Source organism: Pocillopora verrucosa, chromosome 3 (assembly GCF_036669915.1).
Source record: "Pocillopora verrucosa isolate sample1 chromosome 3, ASM3666991v2, whole genome shotgun sequence".
Classification (NCBI taxonomy): Eukaryota; Metazoa; Cnidaria; class Anthozoa; order Scleractinia; family Pocilloporidae; genus Pocillopora; species Pocillopora verrucosa.
Window position 1 is genome coordinate 2,407,120 of NC_089314.1, and position 18,369 is coordinate 2,425,488.

Genomic DNA, 18,369 nt, shown 5'->3' on the forward strand with positions numbered 1-18,369 from the left:
GGAACAGCTGGCTGCGAGTTAGTTAAGGACAGCCAACACGCACTTGAAATTTTTCGTGACTTAAGTTTCCTCGGCCAAAACAAACTTATTTTCATTATGGATATAACATCTCTTTATACTGTCATTCCCAATGACGAAGGTCTCCGGGCCCCTCAAACATTTTTTCGATCATCGCACTGTTAAGGAACCTAGCTCTGAAACACTACTCCGTCTGGCCGAACTAATACTTACACTCAATCGCTTTTCATTCGGTGACAACTACTACATACAAACTAATGGCGTGGCCATGGGTATTAAAATGGGACCCAGCTACGCCAATCTTTTTGTAGGTTTTATCGCACATCAATTTTTTAGTCAATATCACGGCCCAAAACCTGAACTCTACGGCCGTTACGTTGACGATTGGATCGGCGCTACCTCCTCTACCAAAGAGGAGCTCACTCAATTTATAACCGCCGTCATTTCCTTTAATCCGGCTCTTAAATATACCTGGGAAATTTTCGACACTTCTTTGGCTTTTCTAGACATCAAAATTTCAATTTAAGGCAACGTTTTATGCACCAGTTTTTACTACAAACCTACAGTTTCACGTATAGTTACTTGTTGTATTCATCTTCACATCCATCACATCATCACAAGTCAAGAACTCCATACCTTTTTCACAGTTTCTCAGACTTCGTCGTTTATGTAGTGACGACTCTGATTTTTCCGAAAAATCAGAGGTAATGTGACAGTTTTTCGATAAACGTGGTTATCCTGTCTCTGTCGTTCAAGCGGGCCACCACCGTGCCCAACAAATTGATCGACAGTCAGCACTACAAACGACTGAGAAGGACAACACTGACCGCATTCCATTTACTCTTACATTTCACCCTCACAACCACACAGTTAAATCTATCATTCTTAAAAATTTTATTCAGAAACTGGCACTATCTTTTCGCAACCCCACTTATTTCATTCAAACGTGACAAAAACATAGGCAACTTTTTAGTCAGGAGTTCATTTCAAACCAATGACCAGTCTGGAACTTTCAAATGCGCTCGCTCACGATGCAAAACTTGTTCTTTCATAACGTAGAGAAAATTATCGGGACCCAAGAGATCCATTAAGATGATTGATCACTTTACGTGTACCTCCGCCAATGTTATTTGCTGCATAACTTGCACTTATTGGAATAAGTTATACATCGGCGAAACAGGAAGACGACTAAGTGACCGATTCCGAGAACACCTTCGCGACGTGGAAAGAAATGACAAGGACGCATCCAAACCAGTCGCTCGACACTTTAATCTTCCTAATCTTTCTGAACAGCATATGGCAGTTTGCGGCCTTTCCTTACATCTAGGCAGTTCGGAAAGCCGTAAAATACTAGAACAAAAATTTATCTTCTAAATCGGCATCCTTAATCCTCACGGAATCAACGAGCGCTTTTCATTCAACTAATTTATTCCTGTTTTCTTGTCACCATATTCCCACCAATGGCGTAGCTCCACTTTCTGTATATAAACCCACACACAACCCACAATTCCTCCAATCGCTCTGACGAAGGGCTAACACTCGAAACGTCAGCTTTTTTACCCTTTACGGTAGCTAATTTACGTTTTCAACTTAGTTATTAACACTAAATTACCTGCTATACTCTCCTACCGACGCAGCACCACAGTTTCTTTAAAAACTTACCCCTTTATTCATTTGTCTTAAAAATGAAAGCCTTAAGACGAATAACACATTTTGAGGCTGGTAAAGTGCAACTTAACCTTTTATTTATGTCAAATTACTTATTATATGTGGAAATTCTCCCTTTTAGTACATTTACCTACTCATAGAGCCTCACTATCCGATGGATAGGGGTCAAGAGTTTAAAGCCGTTGCCTCTCAACGATTAAAAAAGATGCTTGATGTTCTAATATAACACTTGAAATTTTAATTGCTATTAAGGAATCATGAATAGATTAGTGATAATGATTTTTGAGGAGCCGTTTATTCATTCTAATGATTGGGAGTTTATTCAGGAGGGGGCATATTTGTTGTGGTTAAACATCTATGATTCTTGGGTAAGTCCAAGGTCAAAATAAGGAATCGAAGTTCCCCAATTTAAAAAGGTCTTCAATTTTCGTAAATTTCCTAATGCAATCTCCTTTCGAATTGACATCAAAATTAGCACAACTGATTAGACAACATTTATAATGTTTTCAAACTTAACTTCATTCAAAAATCTAAACCACAGTTGAAAATGAACCCTCCCAGAAAAATTATGCTTTCAAAAATGCCTCACAGGGGCTTGAACCAAGCTCATGCGTAATCCAAAAGTTCCGACGAGTTAACTCCATGTAAGGCCAGGGATAAGTAGATGGTTGTGAATCTATTAACAACCTCACAATGCAGCCAAAAGCTTAAGGTGTCAAGTTTCAGACCTTGCCTCCACACTCCTAGTAGGACTCCCTTCCCGAGGTGTCTCTCAGTGGAGTGAAGAGATTACTAAGATCCTTGCTATAAGAGTATTTTGATTGTGGCTTTTTATCCTTTGACCCCTAAGAGTGCATGAGTAGCATCTTATTCATCCTTAGAAATAACACCCCTGAAAAAGGTCACAAGAAAAAAGAATTATCAACAACCATAGAAATTCTTGACAGTCCGCGCGTTGGGGAATGTAGAGAGAACAGAATGGAGAATGTGAATCCTGATGTTAGGGTGTTAAGGGTAAATGGTCAGCAATAAGTATGTTTATTACAAATGTAGAAAGAACAGAATGGAGAATGTGCATCCTGATGTTAGGGTGTTAAGGGTAAATGGTCAGCAATAAGTATGTTTATTACAAATGTAGAAAGAACAGAATGGAGAATGTGCATCCTGATGTTAGGGTGTTAAGGGTAAATGGTCAGCAATAAGTATGTTTATTACAAATCTGGCCATTTACTTCAATACTTTTATTGACCTCTGCAATGAAGAATGATTGCTTCGAACTGAAGGAAAACAATGGGCTTACAAAAATAGTAAACAGTAAGGAGTGAGACTATAGACGATTAGCAAAAAATTTAAAAAAAAAGATACTAGAATCTATTTGTTTTTGATTAAGTGTTACATATTTGCCAAATAATATTTGCATGCATCAGTAAAATGCTTTCTTCCTCATTATAAAAGAGAATCGATTTACAGTTTGTCATTGGTAGATTACCAGGAAAAAGCGTCTTTTCAAATTGTGTTGGCAAAGACAGTCATTGAACACTGTATAGAATACTCCTTATACTCTATATATCATATACATGGGGCTCTATGCATTGAATATTTCCAGTTTACTCCTCCGTATCTTCTGGCTTGCTCTCTTCTCTTGAGTGCTTCAGTTTCTCTGTTAAGATGCCAGGCTTTTTCTTCAAGTCTCCTTTTCTCCACAGTACAATTTCCTACAACATACACAAAAACGAAAACACAAATTAAAGAGAAGACTGACAAAGTGGCTTTAACAATGCCACAACCTACACAATATATTACATTTACATTTTATTTACTAATCACCACGTCTTTCAGTAATTTCAATCTTTAATTCATAGAAAACTTATGAAGTCAATAACACAGTAACACTCGCTGCAAAGCTTACTACCTAGAATTTCTGTTACAGAAGTACAAAGCATCATCATATTTGTAAGCATCCTCCCTGATAAAAATACCTGAAATTATGCAAGATGTCATTTTGCTTATGGAACAATCACATGCACATGCTGCTGTTTATACCTGCTGTTTGAAGTATCTCCTTTCCTCTTCATCAACAAGGACAAGATTTAAGAAGTACCGCACAGAAAACTTCTTGTTGACATCTTTGAAGGTTGGCGTCAGCTCATAACCTGCCAAGAATAGCCGGATTGGAATGGACTCTCCTGCAAAAAGAAATGCAAACATATGACTGTCACATTAATGACACACTTACATACAATAGTACATCAAATTATTAGTTTAATTACCATTTTAAAAGTTCTTGTAAACCAGTGTTAGGTTCCAAACTCAATTGTTTTCAAAAATGCAATCTGGCAACCCCAAATAATTAAAGTGATCAACAGAAACAAAATTCTGGTTGCCAACATTATCAAAATACTAAACTGCTAAAACACTGCTTCTCTTTGGACAAGACAGTGTGGTTAGCACTTGTTTTTGGAAACTCACCAACATCACAGCACTGCAAAACCAAAACATTCTTTCTATTTACAGAGTACACTATTACTTTCCAGTGACTGAGTAAGACCTTTTGTCTGTTCAAACACAACAGAAGAAAATTATCAAAACAAAACAAACCTCGCACAGGTGCTCCATCCATGATCTCATACTTTGCAATTGTTTCATTTTCATTATAAGTATTGGGACCTGATGAAAAATAACATTACTTTGGTTAAGTAATGTGGATAATATACCATGAAAATCATATTGAAGGTATAAATGAAACTGAGGAAAATTATTCAAATTCTACTGCTGCAGAAGCCAGTTAACTCTAAAGCTACTTTTCAATGGTCCTGACAAACCATAAATTAAGCCAATGTCAATCAAAGTAATTATTGGCAATTTTGTAATTGATCATCCCAAATAACAGGATCATTCTTTACAATTGTATTCTGTATTGATGGTTCAAAATAACAGGCTTCAGCTGTCAATTAATTAAGGATCAATAAATAATCCAATAAATAAATAATTACATGATTGTACATGTATGAAAATAAGATGGTCAACAGAACCTGTTTGAAAGAGTGCTTCTGTTTTCTATGGCAAAGAGGGCTTGCTCACTCTTGTATGAAAGATGCTAAATCTGTGTCTACAAGCATTCAATTGCTCACCTGTTCCAGTTGTCTCTCTTTTGATAATCGCTAACTCCATGTGTTTGATCTTTATGCGCACAAGCAGGAAGTAGATTTTTCCCACAATCACATCTTTTAAGTGGTATCTAGAGAATTGAAATTTGCTTAATGAGGGGAAATGAAACAGGGTAAACCTGTATGATCTATGAAGTTGCACATCCAAATAAAACTATAATTTCCACATCCTCCTTACCATTTCAGCATTTTCTGCATAAAACAGTGAAAAATTCCAAATACTACTGATAATCAAAATTAGCCACTCATCATCTCAATATGCCTAGAGCCAAATTGTTTGATGACCTTGAAACAGTTTTTTCAGTAAAATTCAAGAAAAATGTCATTTTTTGGGGTGACTTCAAAGGTAACTTTTAACTTCAAGTTTCTCATGCCTGCACTTTGTAAGGATTACAGCTAGCTTATAAATCCAAATCCAATAATGCACTGAACAGCGACTCTGAAGCATGCTGTTTTCTAGACAAAATTTTCTCAGAATTGCAGTTTCTCTGGTACACCAAGAAACCATGTTATAAATTCAATACTTTATGATACTGAGTTAAGGTTCACTCATTTTATATACATACATTATGATGAGTAGCACAATCACCATGCCCATAGGGGGTTGACTGCAAACTTTCAATGATTTCTTCTGTTTTACATTTTCATTGAAGCCAAATCTTTGCTTACAGGTAAAATTGTTCTTATTGATTATAGTAAAAGCAAAAAATCAGAAAACCACATTACTGTATTTGAGAAAATACCCGTGAAAGATGAAAAATCGAGCCAATTTTGGTTGTAACGCGTAACACAATCTCAGTGGTAAAATTTTTTAAATACATTTTTCACTGAAAAGAAAGCTCGTTTGAGCAAACAAATTACACCTAATGATAACACACAATAAACACTACATTTGAGCAAAACTTTGACATTTCAAGTTTATTAAAACGCATAGAAAAGATTCATCATTCTTAAGTATCCTTTGTGTAACGCTGGGTTTCAGAATTTGGAAGTACACCAAGTTGTTGCTCGCAGAATGACTGAACTGGAATCCTGTGGGAACAAAAACACATTAACTAAATGCTCATACTTGGTGTTCTAAAATAGCGAAAAATCAGTCTAAAGGATTGACTATAAACGGAGAAATATCAGTGTAAAACAGTCGCTACGGTTTTGTAAGACCTGATTACGCAATAATATTTTTCATCAACTTACCTTCTCCTTCGCTAATATACTTCAAACACGGCAAAGTCGGGTTTCGAAATCGATTACACTTCAATGCTCATAAGTTTCTCTTGTCATTTCCAAGTTTTCGGGTCCATATCTTTAGAAACGGCCAAAATATTCACTTTTGACCAAGTCGCTACGCTTTTTACCATGTTGACGCCATATTGAGAACGGAGTCTCGCCACAAATGCAACCAAAAGCGCTATGAAATCTGCTGTTTGCTCCGCCATTTTCGCCTTCATCTTTTCATCTCCGTGTCGAAAATATCTTGGTAACCTTTCCTATTTTGGTTTCTGCGACGTTATCAAGGGTCGGGGGTCTTCAAGCTCAATAATTTTTCTGAGATTTAGCCATCTGTAAATATCGCTTCAAGTGTGTCGGGAAATGGTGCTCGCCGACAAAGGAAACTCTCGCGTATGAAGATTTTCACCAGATTTAATATTTCTCACGATTTACAGCTCTCACTTTGTGGGTACACGTCGTGGTATTCTCTCTCCAAAATCGATCTCATCTGTCTGTAATTCTATATTTTATCCTTAAGATGAATAGCCTATTGTTACAATCACGCGTTTCGCAATCAGTTCATGCACGTAACATAAAAAGGTAACACAACTCGCTTCCGGTCACGACAAGTGCGCTTGACAAGAGGTATGGTTAACGAAAAGGAAGAAAAGTTTGCGAGGATCAAAGAGTGGAGGAGGAAAAGCAGGAAAAGAATAGGCTAAGGAATCTAAAATATAATGAAAAGAATCGCAAAAAGAGAGCTGAATTTCCAAGAGAAAAATGGTGATGTGATCTTCAAGTTGTAAAAAGAGGCAGAAAGTCAGTTTTTAGAGTGCCAGTTGATCACACTAGGGAGATACTAGCCTCCATGTAATACAAAATGTTATTATTTCTACTTGTTACTGTGTCAGTGAACTCGAAATTGATTATTTGTGAAAAAGACCACACCCAGAAGGGATTATGGGTAAATACAAATTTGAATCAAATGTGACAAAAATAAAATAGTTTGAAATAAATCAGTTGTAATAATAAATGTGAGTTTAAAACAGACATAAAGAAGTGATTTTGTCCCAAACTAGCAATTTTCACATTTTCCATACATGTTACAGAAGTGGGTATGGTGATTGTGCTACTCATCTATATGAAAATGCTGCATGTACATACTTTGATTTGTTGTATTCAAACTCTATGTGCAAACAGTCCTCAATGCCAACTTCCATTTTGATGCTGTTGGAAAAAGAAAATAGATCCCATGTTACAAATAATTTCTATTTTAACCATTTAACTCCCAGATGTGACTAGCAAGTAACTTCTTCCCATAATATCCATTAAAAGATAATGAGAATACTCAAACTTATCATATATTGAAGTTATTATCTTGATCTGACATCAAATTCTTGTAACAAATTTGACATGTAGCAGCTACAGGGAAGGATAATTAACAAGATCTTGGAAGTTAAAGAGTTAAAACACTTTTTAAAACCACTATCACAAGTTACATTGATCTAAACTCAATAAAAACTAAAACTGGTGAACAGTTACAAGGTTAATCTATGTAATCAGGTCTGCGACAGATGTGGAGATAGAAAATTAAATGATTTCTGGAGCATGCTACTCCTGGACTAGGCATTTTGCAAGATTTCCATAAATCATTAAAAAGTAAAAAATAAAACAAACTTTGTATATACCTATTGTTCATTTCAGGAAAACTTGACAAGGTATGGACAGCAAGATCAAGTTCTTTGGATATGTCACTGATTCTTCTGACCACAGACACACGAAGAAAATATCTGAATGTATTCAATAATAAAAATACAAGTGACACTGTGTTTATTTTTTTTCAATTTCTAAAAAATGAAAAACAAATAATTTTTATATAGTGTAGATCTTGTATTAATTCCAAGCTAGGAACACAATATAATGTGATACAAAACACACAATATACAATGCATGTACACACAGTGCATGTAATTACCTTAGTCTGACATTTGCTCCAGTGTACGTCTCATAAGGCTTCTCCACATTAACAAACTCAAAATCATAGGTCTCACTCTGTGTCAATTCACCAGGCCGTGCTAAATCTCGGACCAATGAAGTGAATTCATGGTGATTTCCACGATCATAAAAAAGCTCTGAAATGGAAATGTGACCAGCTGAGCTCACATCCTGTATGAATGTATGCACACATAACTGGGAATTCTTTTTATCACTTTTGATCCAAAAGAACCTTGTCTTGAATAAGGACACAGAGAAAAAAACTACATATAGCTGCAAGTACTACTGTCTAATGTAAAGCTTGACATTATGTGATGTAGTAGAAGAAGAAATGTAAATAACCATGGTAAAGCCTGACACCTGTATATACTGTGAGCAATATCTGAAATCTATAAAATAAGTAAACCTATATGTATCAACTGATTGTTGGTGCTGAAATTACATCATTATTCATACAAAAAATTCAAACACAGGTTTACCATAATTTCTGGCCATTTGCCCATATGGCAAATTTCCTGATTTACTTGACAAAACTTTAAGCATTATATGTTAGTGCTTAATTAACACTCAGATTACCCACTGGCAATAGGCCAAAAATTTAGTCACTACCAAGCAATAAACTAGCAATAAACTTGCAATAAACTTGCAATAACTTTGCAACAAAACTGGCAATAAACCCCCCTTGCAATTACTTGCATGTATACCTTCTTGAGGTAAAAATCTCCCTGTTCCCACCTGAGATTAACCCTCTCATCCCTAAGAGTGACTAGCATTTATTTCTTCTTACAGCATCACAGCTGAATCAAACATTAAGGTCCAAAGAATAAGGGAAATGATAAACAACTAAAGAAACTCATGATTATTTGACAAATTCATTTTGTCAGCACCCTAAGAAATGTATAGAGAACAGTACATGGAGAATATGCATGCCGATGTTTGGGTGGAAAAGGTTACATATATGCATGTAAGCTTTTGATGATTGTGTAAATACTTTTAGATGACTAAAATTATCTAAAGGTCTGTAGAGCAAGAACTACAAAAAGTATGTCTCACCTATTTGTCCAACAAACTCTATCTTTATACCATGATGTTCCAGTTTCTTTCCAGGGACTTTTAAATTGACATTCACCTGTTCAGAAAATCATAAACAAGAATTCATCATCCTCTTTCAATTGCAAAGGGAAATCCTTGCATTCAGAACAACATGAGCAAAACAGCTTACTCAATGCCTGCTGACCTGTCGAGGATCATAATGTTTTTGCAAACATCCCATTCAATAATTTTTCAGAGGAAAAGGAAAAGAAACAGTTGGAAGCAGCATACTTATATGGTTTGAGGTGCTATATTAGAATCAAGCACTTCAATTATCGTAACATTAACTCTGCCAGTAAACGTGTTTTTTTCCTTAAGTTTGTACATCTAGTGCCAAGTTCAACTCCTTCACTATGCCTCACACAAATGCTGCAAAAACTGCCTCTTGCCGTATGGGAATCACTCGCTTTGGAGACTTACACATATGTGAAGTACACACAAAAAAAGGGCATACATCAACCCACTCCTCCCCCTTCATAAACTGCCAGCTCAGCCTACTCAATCCCAATGGTCTAACATCTAGACTTTAGCAACTCTCTAAACCACAATGGTTTGTTAGAAATAATAGACAAATTAATGATAAGATCTTAAGCGCTTATATAAGAAAGCAATTAAAATACAACCTAGCAGACAATCTGGTTATAGGGGAAAGCATGCACCTTTTAATCACGGTTTAAATAGCATTTTCGATATAGACATACAGTCTAATAACATCAAAATCATATTAGAAAGACGGTGATTTGTCATTTCATCGATTATCAGAGCTTCCATCTTGAGTAAGTCGAGCGAAAGAAACGGTTTTTGTGATTTTAGAACACTTGGGATCGTTAAACCCACTTGCCCGCAGGAACTGAGCAGTTTCTGATCTTGTCACGATTCACATGTGATTTCAACCACGGCAGCTACAGGTCAGTTCCTGTAGATGGTTCAGATCAACATCATGTTACAACAATAAGCAAATCAGCAGATTGCTGTACAGCTTTTACCTTGCCAGATACGGTTTCCCCGTCATAGTACAAAAACAGTCTCTCTTTTTTCCCGTCTTCGTTCTTCACGTCTACTTGCTTACGGTTTGCGGAGTTAGACAGCTGAATTTCCACTTCGGCAGATTGGCCGAATCCAAAAAAGCTCTGTGAATAAAGAGCGGAATCACAACGGTGAAACAATTCAATAAAAGCCGGTGCAAATTTCGGTTCTCACTTTGAGATACATACCATTTTGAAAGTGGAATACTACAAACGTATTGATGATATCCAAGATGGCTTTCTTCCTCCTAATTAGCCTCGCACTGATACACTGATTCACTGACCAGGGGTGGGTAGACACGGGCAGCCTCTACGATGTTCTCCACCCTAGTATCGTACAGAGATAAATCACATGACGAGGTGGCCGAGTGGTTAAGGCGATGGACTGCTAATCCATTGTGCTCTGCACGCGTGGGTTCGAATCCCATCCTCGTCGCACCGAAAGGTGACTTTTGCCCCTATTTTAAATAACGCTCATAACGAGAGTTTGTTTCTCGTGAGCTGGGAAAAGGATGTGATTTATAGCAAAAAAGAGCCAGTCAAATAGCAAGGATCACCATTGGTTTCAAAGTAGGCCGGATGTTGAATACGAAAGTGGGTCGACAACATATAGTTTGAGTAAAGACAATTTGCACAGGTAGCCCAGTGATTTCAACTGCAAATTGCAATAAAGAAGCAATTGCTACTTTTTTTCGGAGGCTGACATCAGCAGTCTTCGGGAAATTGTATTTGCTCCAAACTGCACTCGCACAATCATGTGATTACTTATTGATAGCAAGCATCAAAAAATTTTAACACCGCTGTTAACAATTGTGATGAGGCAAAGATCGGAGAAATAATGAAGTTCAGTCATGTAAATGTCATCGTGAATGAATTTATCATTGCGACCAATTGTAGTGGCAGTGTATATTTCCTTGTCTTTTGTTTTGTGTTTTCAAATTTTCATCTTTTGTTCTTGATCAAACATTTTTTTCCCATTGTTTTTTACAAAAAGGTTCACTACCAGGCCAAACAGTTTTTAATTTTTTATTTATTTATTAGTTTTCTTTTGCACTAAATTAACTCTTTCTGATACTGGGATGCCTCTCCTGCATTGTGTCACCTGAAAACTGCACTCTTCTGAGCCAATCAGCGAGGATTATTTTATTTATTTATTTATTTTTTTACGTTTCGTGTATTAACATGGTTTTGTATCAAATCGCGATAAAATAAAACTGATGACAGAACAATCTTTACTGCAACAAAGAAAATAAATTTAAATAATTACGTACTTTAATTGTAACAAATATTGCAAAATGAGCCGATGATCTGGAGGAGTAGCGGTGAAGATGACGGGGGAGGAGACTTGGAGTCACAGCAAGCTGTAAGATGTGCTTTACAACACCTAACAGACGACTTGGAGCAAACACCATGAGGCATGGAAGATTTATTTTAATTGGAAAGGACTAAAAAAGAACAACACAAAGAACTTTGTTTTGTTCCTTTTTTTGCACTTTTAATGACCCAAAACCTGACGCAGACTATTATATCTAAACAATCTAAACAGCAGTTGCCGATCCCATCACAAAAGCAATAAATCCTCCTTAGTTAAACTTAGAGCTAGCATGTCTTTGTATAAAAATTTCACATACAACCAGTACTGGAGAATCTGTTACAGCGTCAAGAAAAAAAAAACAAATTTTAACCCGTATGTACTCGTATGTGTTTGTATGTCACTTGTATGTATCCCATGTTACGGTATAATCTAACCGACAGAAATACACTACAATCCTATAAATTCAACTACTTTATTAAACGACGAGTATCTTCTACAGAAGAGAGAGCGACTCCTAAAGGTAGTACAGTACTCATGCTTGATAAACTTACTCAAGCCCTCTACAGTCTATATATCTTAGCTCACCACTCCAACGTTTCTTGAAATTAGCAATCTTCCACTGTAGCTCTCTCTGACGGTGTAGCTTTCTAAACAGTCGGTCACTCCCACAACAGTCCTTATATACATTTGCAAAGTGTTCTGAAACATTCCAGAAGCTTACAAAAGAACTATTTAAGTTGTATTACGTAATAACTGTGTGACTTGATGAAATGTTCGAGAAATTTCTATGGTACGAATGTCAGCATGAGACTAAGCAGTCTGGAGATTTCTAGAAGCTTATATTTATATCAACAATTACTTATAACACCGTATGTAATCGTATGTATCCGTATATTATTCGTATGTCACTCGTAGTACTCGTGCGGTGTTTTAGTCATTATCATTTTTTTTTTCTTTTCCTCCTACCAGCGTATGTTTTCGGTATTAATGCACGACGCCAGTGGTCTGATCAATCAACCAATGTGGTAATTTAGAGACCTTGAACTTGGCATTGGGATTGACGCGCACACATTTGCGGACCTCTTTTTTTTTTTTTAAGAGCTGCGTGAAGTCATTTGAGTCTCTTGAATCGTGAATTTGTCGCCTGTTTTTCTTTGAATTTAAGACTTTTCGAAGGTTTTATTCACAGCCAATGTACGATGCAAATTGGTACTCCAAGTTTATCTTTATTTACGGCATCGATGTGTGTTGTATTAACAGTGCATAAAGGGGGAGGGGGAGAATTTATGTTCGCTTGAGCATAGCAGATTAGAACTTAGTTTACCTCAAAGATCCGTTCATTTCTCCAACCACGTGACCAAACCTCGAGGGTTGTGAAACTGCAGAGTGGTGGGACTTGACCCATTGATCTCCCATGAAAGAGCTCTACCAGCTGAACCAACTCGAAATGTTCATGGGATTTGCGCTTGCAGTTCGGGATTGAGTAGAGTAAGAGTTCAGAAGATATATATTTATTTTAGAGAGAGGGAAGAATACTCGCAGTGATCGGTAGATCAACTAACATCTATTTCTCTCATCATAGCCATGGTTATAATTTATTCGTATTTTTGCAAAACATCACTTCACCGATGTTATGACAATTAAATTGGCATTTATTAATAATGAACGCCCGAGTTTCATTTCAGCTTCTCGTGCGTCCAATGTTTCTTTAACACTTTTTCTCAGACTTTAAAAGACATGAAGACATGATCACTCTTGAAGTTAAAGTAGCATCTGTAATGTTCCTGTTGAGAATGCCTCATTTCTTACATGCATTTTCCCAAGTTGGTAAGTGAATTAGACTTTAAATGCTAGTTAGCTCGGCCTCAGAATCATAAGCAGTATGGTCTGACGGGGAGGAAACTTAAGAACCGTAGTAGACTGACAAGTGTTCGCTTGACATGTTCGACTTGTAATTTTTTTTTCTTCATTTTTTTTCCGAATCGTAATTCATGCTCACGTCAACAGGGCAAATCAAGCATTCATGTTAATTATAAATGTTGATATCTTGGTTTAAATTAACAACAGTTTTGATGAGTATACATTTGGCTCTTTATTTAGGCTAGCCCTCTTAATGAATTCGAGATCTATTACTTAAATAAACATTGAACTATTTATATACTTGATGACGCCATTTTTTCCACACAAGTTATTAAACATAGGAAGCAAAGCTAATATCCATGGCCCAGTTGTTCGAAGGCTTGTTAGCGCTGACCCAAGATTGAATTGAAATCTGAGTTTCTTCATTCCTTTATTCAAGAGCATTTTTGGGATAATTTCTTGTGTTCTTTTTTAGAGCATCAAATAGTCGTTTTCTATTTAAAAAGAATTCGACTGAATCGTGTTTTAAAGCTGTCAGATCTGAAATCAGATTTCACACTAACCATGGAATATCAAAGCCAGCTTTGAACAACCCGGACCAGCTCTTAATCCGAGTTCTTATAAATTCATCGCCGCATTTACTCGTTTAAATTTCAGTGTTTTTTTGGTAACAGGAAGTTTTTAGAAGTTCGATCCAAGTAAAGCTCAAACGATGCATACCCATTTTTTTTTTTGTGTAGCGTGTTGAAATTTCAGTGGTAGTCACAAAATTGATGTTTGGAAGTAACTAATGATCAAAATTACAGTTTGAGGTTAATAATTAATGGGTAAGATCAAACTACCACTCACTCAAGAAATTTCCTACGCAATTTGAAGGAAAAATTTCTCATAATGTTCGAATATAGGTGTTTCGTTTGTAATCTTTTCATACCATCGCAACAGAACTCGCAAAATATAAACACCTTATTTATTCGATGTTTAACAGGTAATATGCTGTATTACCTCGAATAAGCACCCAAGCTCGAATAAGCGCCCTTCCCCGAATAAGCGCCCACTCTCTGAGCCAAAATTTCAACTTTTGATAAACGCATCCCTCCCAATAAGCACTCTTTAGTTTAGCCTTTGACTACAGCGGAGTCAGCAAAGAAAAATTGTTTCTTTGCTTTTTTCTCTCTTCTACTTATTTGTATCTCCATGTGCTTGCCGAGTTCCTCTATTGCTTAATCTGTTGTTTTAATTTCTGTCCTGCTGCTGTGCTTATGCCGTAAACTTAACTGGCATGACCAGACATTCTCTAGCCTTCGATGACCAATAATGTATAGGATAATAGAGTTATTGGAATGCATTTGAAGAAAACAGTTGATAAGGAATGATAGGTCAGTTAGATTACGACCAACAAGCTTTAACCTATCAGCACCATGAACATGCTTTACTTTGTGAGTTCCAATTACATTGTCCTCATACCTCTTGGCTTATTCCCTGTCGTCTTTTTTAGCAAATAAGAGAGTCTTTCTCCTTTGTTTAAACAAACGAAAGATGTAAAAATTTACTTTACGTCCACGTAGCTAATGTTGTAGTTTTTGTTTTTTTATTTAAGACATAGTTAGTAGAGGAGACTAAGATAAAGCCAAAATAAAGTTACAACCCGTTGAAATGAATACTTACTGGCACCCCTCTCAATTAAGCGCCCTCCCTCCTCCTTTTTGGCCGAAATTCTAGACTAGACCGAGTGAAATGCGAGCGATGGGCAAAATATCCTGGCATATTACATGTTAAACCATTAATTAAGATGTATCATAAGCATGTAAGTGATCTGCTTCTTCATGCATTTATTAACCCCTATTTATTCAGTTTGAACAAAATTTAGTTAAGTCTTACTCCATAGTATCCGAGAAAATTTACTTCCCTAAAAATCTTCTTTCCGCTCTTTTTCCGTCTCTTTTTATCTCAAACAGGTAACGACTGCTCCAGCTTCCCTTCAGTAATCAGTTTCAGTAGACTAGTTACTGATCACGTGCTTGAGGGCCGCGTCATATCAACTGTCCACGTGACAAGTGATCAAGAATGTCAAATGAAATGTATCTTGAGTGAAATGTGTGACAGCTTCAATCTTGGGCCACATACTGCCTCCAGACTTTATCCCTGTGAAATACTAGATCAGCGATCGAGCAGAAAGGTGATTAAGAGGGAACAGTGGAAATTCCGGGCGGGATGGGTGAGTGGATAGTTCTTTGCAGATATTGAGTTGAGTCGTTGCAATTGGCTTATCAACAATTGCAATACTTTTTTTTTATTTGTAGTGCCGGACCTCTCCGTGTCTGAATGGTGGTACCTGTTTTGTCGTAAACGGTCGACCACTCTGCGTCTGCGCAAAGTTTTGGGAGGGTGCTACTTGCAACGTACCTCAACATAGTAAGTTCTTACAAATTTTTTGTCAATGAACAAATAATGGTCTCAACAAAAAAAATTATGCTGCCCTTAATGAATCTCATCTGCCTCTGCACACAGGCGATGAATGATTCCCAAGACTTTACGAGTGATTTAATAATTCTGAGAAGAATGTAAATGTAAATGAAAAAGTTGTGCGCTTCTGATTGGCTGAAAACGAATGCATTCTCATTTAACGCGAGTGCAAAGTTACAACACGAGTGGAAAGTTGTAACACGAATGCAAAATTAAAATAGCCGCGCAAGCTTTCAAAATTTCGTCTGCCTTGACTTGTTGTGATGTTTTTTCATGTACATTATTAAAAAGTAATGACATAATTTCTCTTGAAATTTGGTATAATAAGCACTTTTTCAAAGGCTAAAAATTGCACTTGCCCTACGGGCTCGTGCAATTTTGTTGTCTTTGAAAATTTTTCGTGCTTATAAACACCAAATTGCACTCGAAATCATGTTATAACCCATACTTTACTAGTATCATTACAAACAGAAGTTTATGACCTAGACTAGATTATAAGGTCAGGTACCAAATGTTGTAAAAAAAAAAGGAATAAGTAAAAAAAACTCTAACCTGTTACTACTCTTCATTCTTTTAAGAAACATCTTGTAGTGAATGGAAGGCTTTAAAACCTTTATCTGTGAGCGGGTTTTATTTCATCTCTCCTGGCTATCAAAGAGGGTTGACACCTTTCTTAGTCTACTGTGACATGACTGACAAAAATGGAGTTGGCGTGACTGTTATCGGTCACGATAGCGAGAAGAGAACCCTTGTAAACGGTTGTGACCCTCATGGATGCTATTCACGGGATGTGCACTATCTAAATGCCAGTCTGCTACAGTTGTCAAGCCTGGCTGCTTTGTCAAGCTATTGTGAACAATTTATCAAATATGAGTGTGTTGATTCCAGCTTGCTTTTTCGGGGCTGGTGGGTGTCACACAATGGTATCAAGATGAATTACTGGGGTGGAGCAGCTCCAGGAAGTGGTAAATGTGCATGCGGAATGAATAAGACTTGTTACGATTCGACAAAGCCGTGCAATTGTAACGCAAATATACCAGACGTAATGCTAGAGGACAGCGGCTTGTTAAAAGACAAGACAGCTCTTCCTGTGAGTCAGTTGAGATTCGGCGACACAGGCGGTACGGGTGAACAAGGATGGCACACTCTCGGAAAGCTCTACTGTTACGGAGTCTCTTAACTAATCAAAAAAGGAAAACATATCTTCCCACGTTCAGATTTTTTAAACAAACTTGAAGCTCCTCAAGAACTGAGACAACATTATGGATTCCAAAGTCTCTACGCACGTGGCTTATATCCATCTCATATGAGCAGCCCGCTGACACGATAATTAATCCCTCGTGTGTGATTTTTCCCATGAATTGTTGTGATGTCAGCCGCCATCAAATCTGGCCAATCACTGCGTATAACAGAAAGACTTAACCTGAAGGAGTATTACAGCAGCTCTTTCTCACTGCTCTAATTTCATTAAGTGAACAGATTCCAAGTTGCCTTTAGTCTTTTTAGCGATAGATTACAGAGGACGACAATGTGCCTCACTTCCCCCTATGCGCAACTTTTTGCCTCTTACCACAATTTGACGTCATCTGTTATCTATGACTGAACAGATGTACGGCAACTTGCAATCTGTTCGTTGAAAAATTTACCTGTTACCGTCTTTTCATTTTTCTAAGAATCATCCTGCAGTGAATGGAAGGCTCCTAACTCCTCAGCTCTCAGCGGTTTGTATATTATCGCTCCTGGATATCTAAGTGGAGTGACACCTTTCTCGGTTTAATGTAACTCGACAGACAAGGATGGAGTTAGCGTGACAGTTGGAAGTCACGACAACGAGAAGAGAACTAGTGTCAAAGGGTGTGATGATCTGGGGAGTTATTCACGTAAAATGCCATGTCTGCTGCAGTTGAGAAGCCTCGCTGCCACGTTAAATCATTGTGAGCAATTTGTTACATATGAATGTGATGGCTCCAGATTGTCTGGTCGGGGTTGGTGGGTGTCACGTAACCGCACAAAGATGAACTACTCGGGTGGAGCATTCCCAGGAAGTGGTAATGTGCATGCGAAATGAATGATACTTGTCACAGTTCTGACAAGTCGTGCAATTGTAACGCGAATATAGATGGAAACGAACTAGAGGACAGAGGCTTGTTGACAGACAAGTTGGCTCTTCCTGTGAGTCAGCTGAGATTCGGTGACGCAGAAAAAGGAAATAACCAAGGATGGTACACTCACGGAAAGCTCTTCTGTAGCAGCTGAGTAGTACCAACACGAAAATAATTGAAGTTATATTGAACATCAATGTTTTTCTTCATCTGAATTCAATTAGTATTCAGGTAATTTACAGCATCATGATAAAATATACCAAGGGGGTAAAAAAAGGCCAGTGTAGAAGACACGAATTACGTAATTAAGGATTTATGGCTTAAAGAGAAGTAACTGCCAGGATCATAGAAATAAAACCAGGATCTTGTATGGTTAATATCTGTACAACACGAAAGTGCCATTAATTTAACTTCTTCTGTTGAGGAATTGCCAAACCATCTCTTCCATAGTCAAT

General features: G+C 37.1%; 2 protein-coding genes, 1 long non-coding RNA gene, 1 other non-coding gene and 1 pseudogene across 4 annotated transcripts; 3 read left to right on the forward strand and 2 right to left on the reverse strand.

Moving 5' to 3' along the window:
• Window positions 1-2,908: 2,908 nt before the first annotated feature.
• LOC131780693 (vacuolar protein sorting-associated protein 26B-like) lies at window positions 2,909-10,467 on the reverse strand. The gene is made up of 10 exons (XM_059097301.2): window positions 10,364-10,467; window positions 10,136-10,279; window positions 9,111-9,186; window positions 8,038-8,194; window positions 7,751-7,852; window positions 7,227-7,289; window positions 4,818-4,924; window positions 4,285-4,353; window positions 3,730-3,872; window positions 2,909-3,401 (listed from the first exon to the last, which is right to left on the reverse strand). Exons 1-10 carry the CDS (start codon window positions 10,364-10,366, stop codon window positions 3,294-3,296), a joined length of 972 nt encoding a protein of 323 aa, XP_058953284.1. The 5' UTR covers window positions 10,367-10,467; the 3' UTR covers window positions 2,909-3,293.
• Window positions 5,745-7,188, reverse strand: LOC131798059 (uncharacterized). Its single transcript, XR_010717006.1, has 2 exons — window positions 6,048-7,188; window positions 5,745-5,885 (listed from the first exon to the last, which is right to left on the reverse strand). It is a non-coding gene; the product is annotated as an uncharacterized lncRNA (long non-coding RNA).
• Window positions 10,468-10,528: 61 nt separating the features above from the next.
• On the forward strand, window positions 10,529-10,610 carry Trnas-gcu (transfer RNA serine (anticodon GCU)). The gene has a single exon. It is a non-coding gene; the product is annotated as a tRNA-Ser (tRNA).
• Window positions 10,611-13,234: 2,624 nt separating this feature from the next.
• On the forward strand, window positions 13,235-16,992 carry LOC131780669 (contactin-associated protein-like 2). Its single transcript, XM_059097278.2, has 4 exons — window positions 13,235-13,316; window positions 15,305-15,564; window positions 15,650-15,761; window positions 16,391-16,992. Exons 1-4 carry the CDS (start codon window positions 13,235-13,237, stop codon window positions 16,990-16,992), a joined length of 1,056 nt encoding a protein of 351 aa, XP_058953261.2.
• Window positions 16,993-17,181: 189 nt separating this feature from the next.
• Window positions 17,182-18,068, forward strand: LOC136279321 (neurexin-4-like; annotated as a pseudogene).
• The last annotated feature ends 301 nt before the right edge of the window (window positions 18,069-18,369 follow it).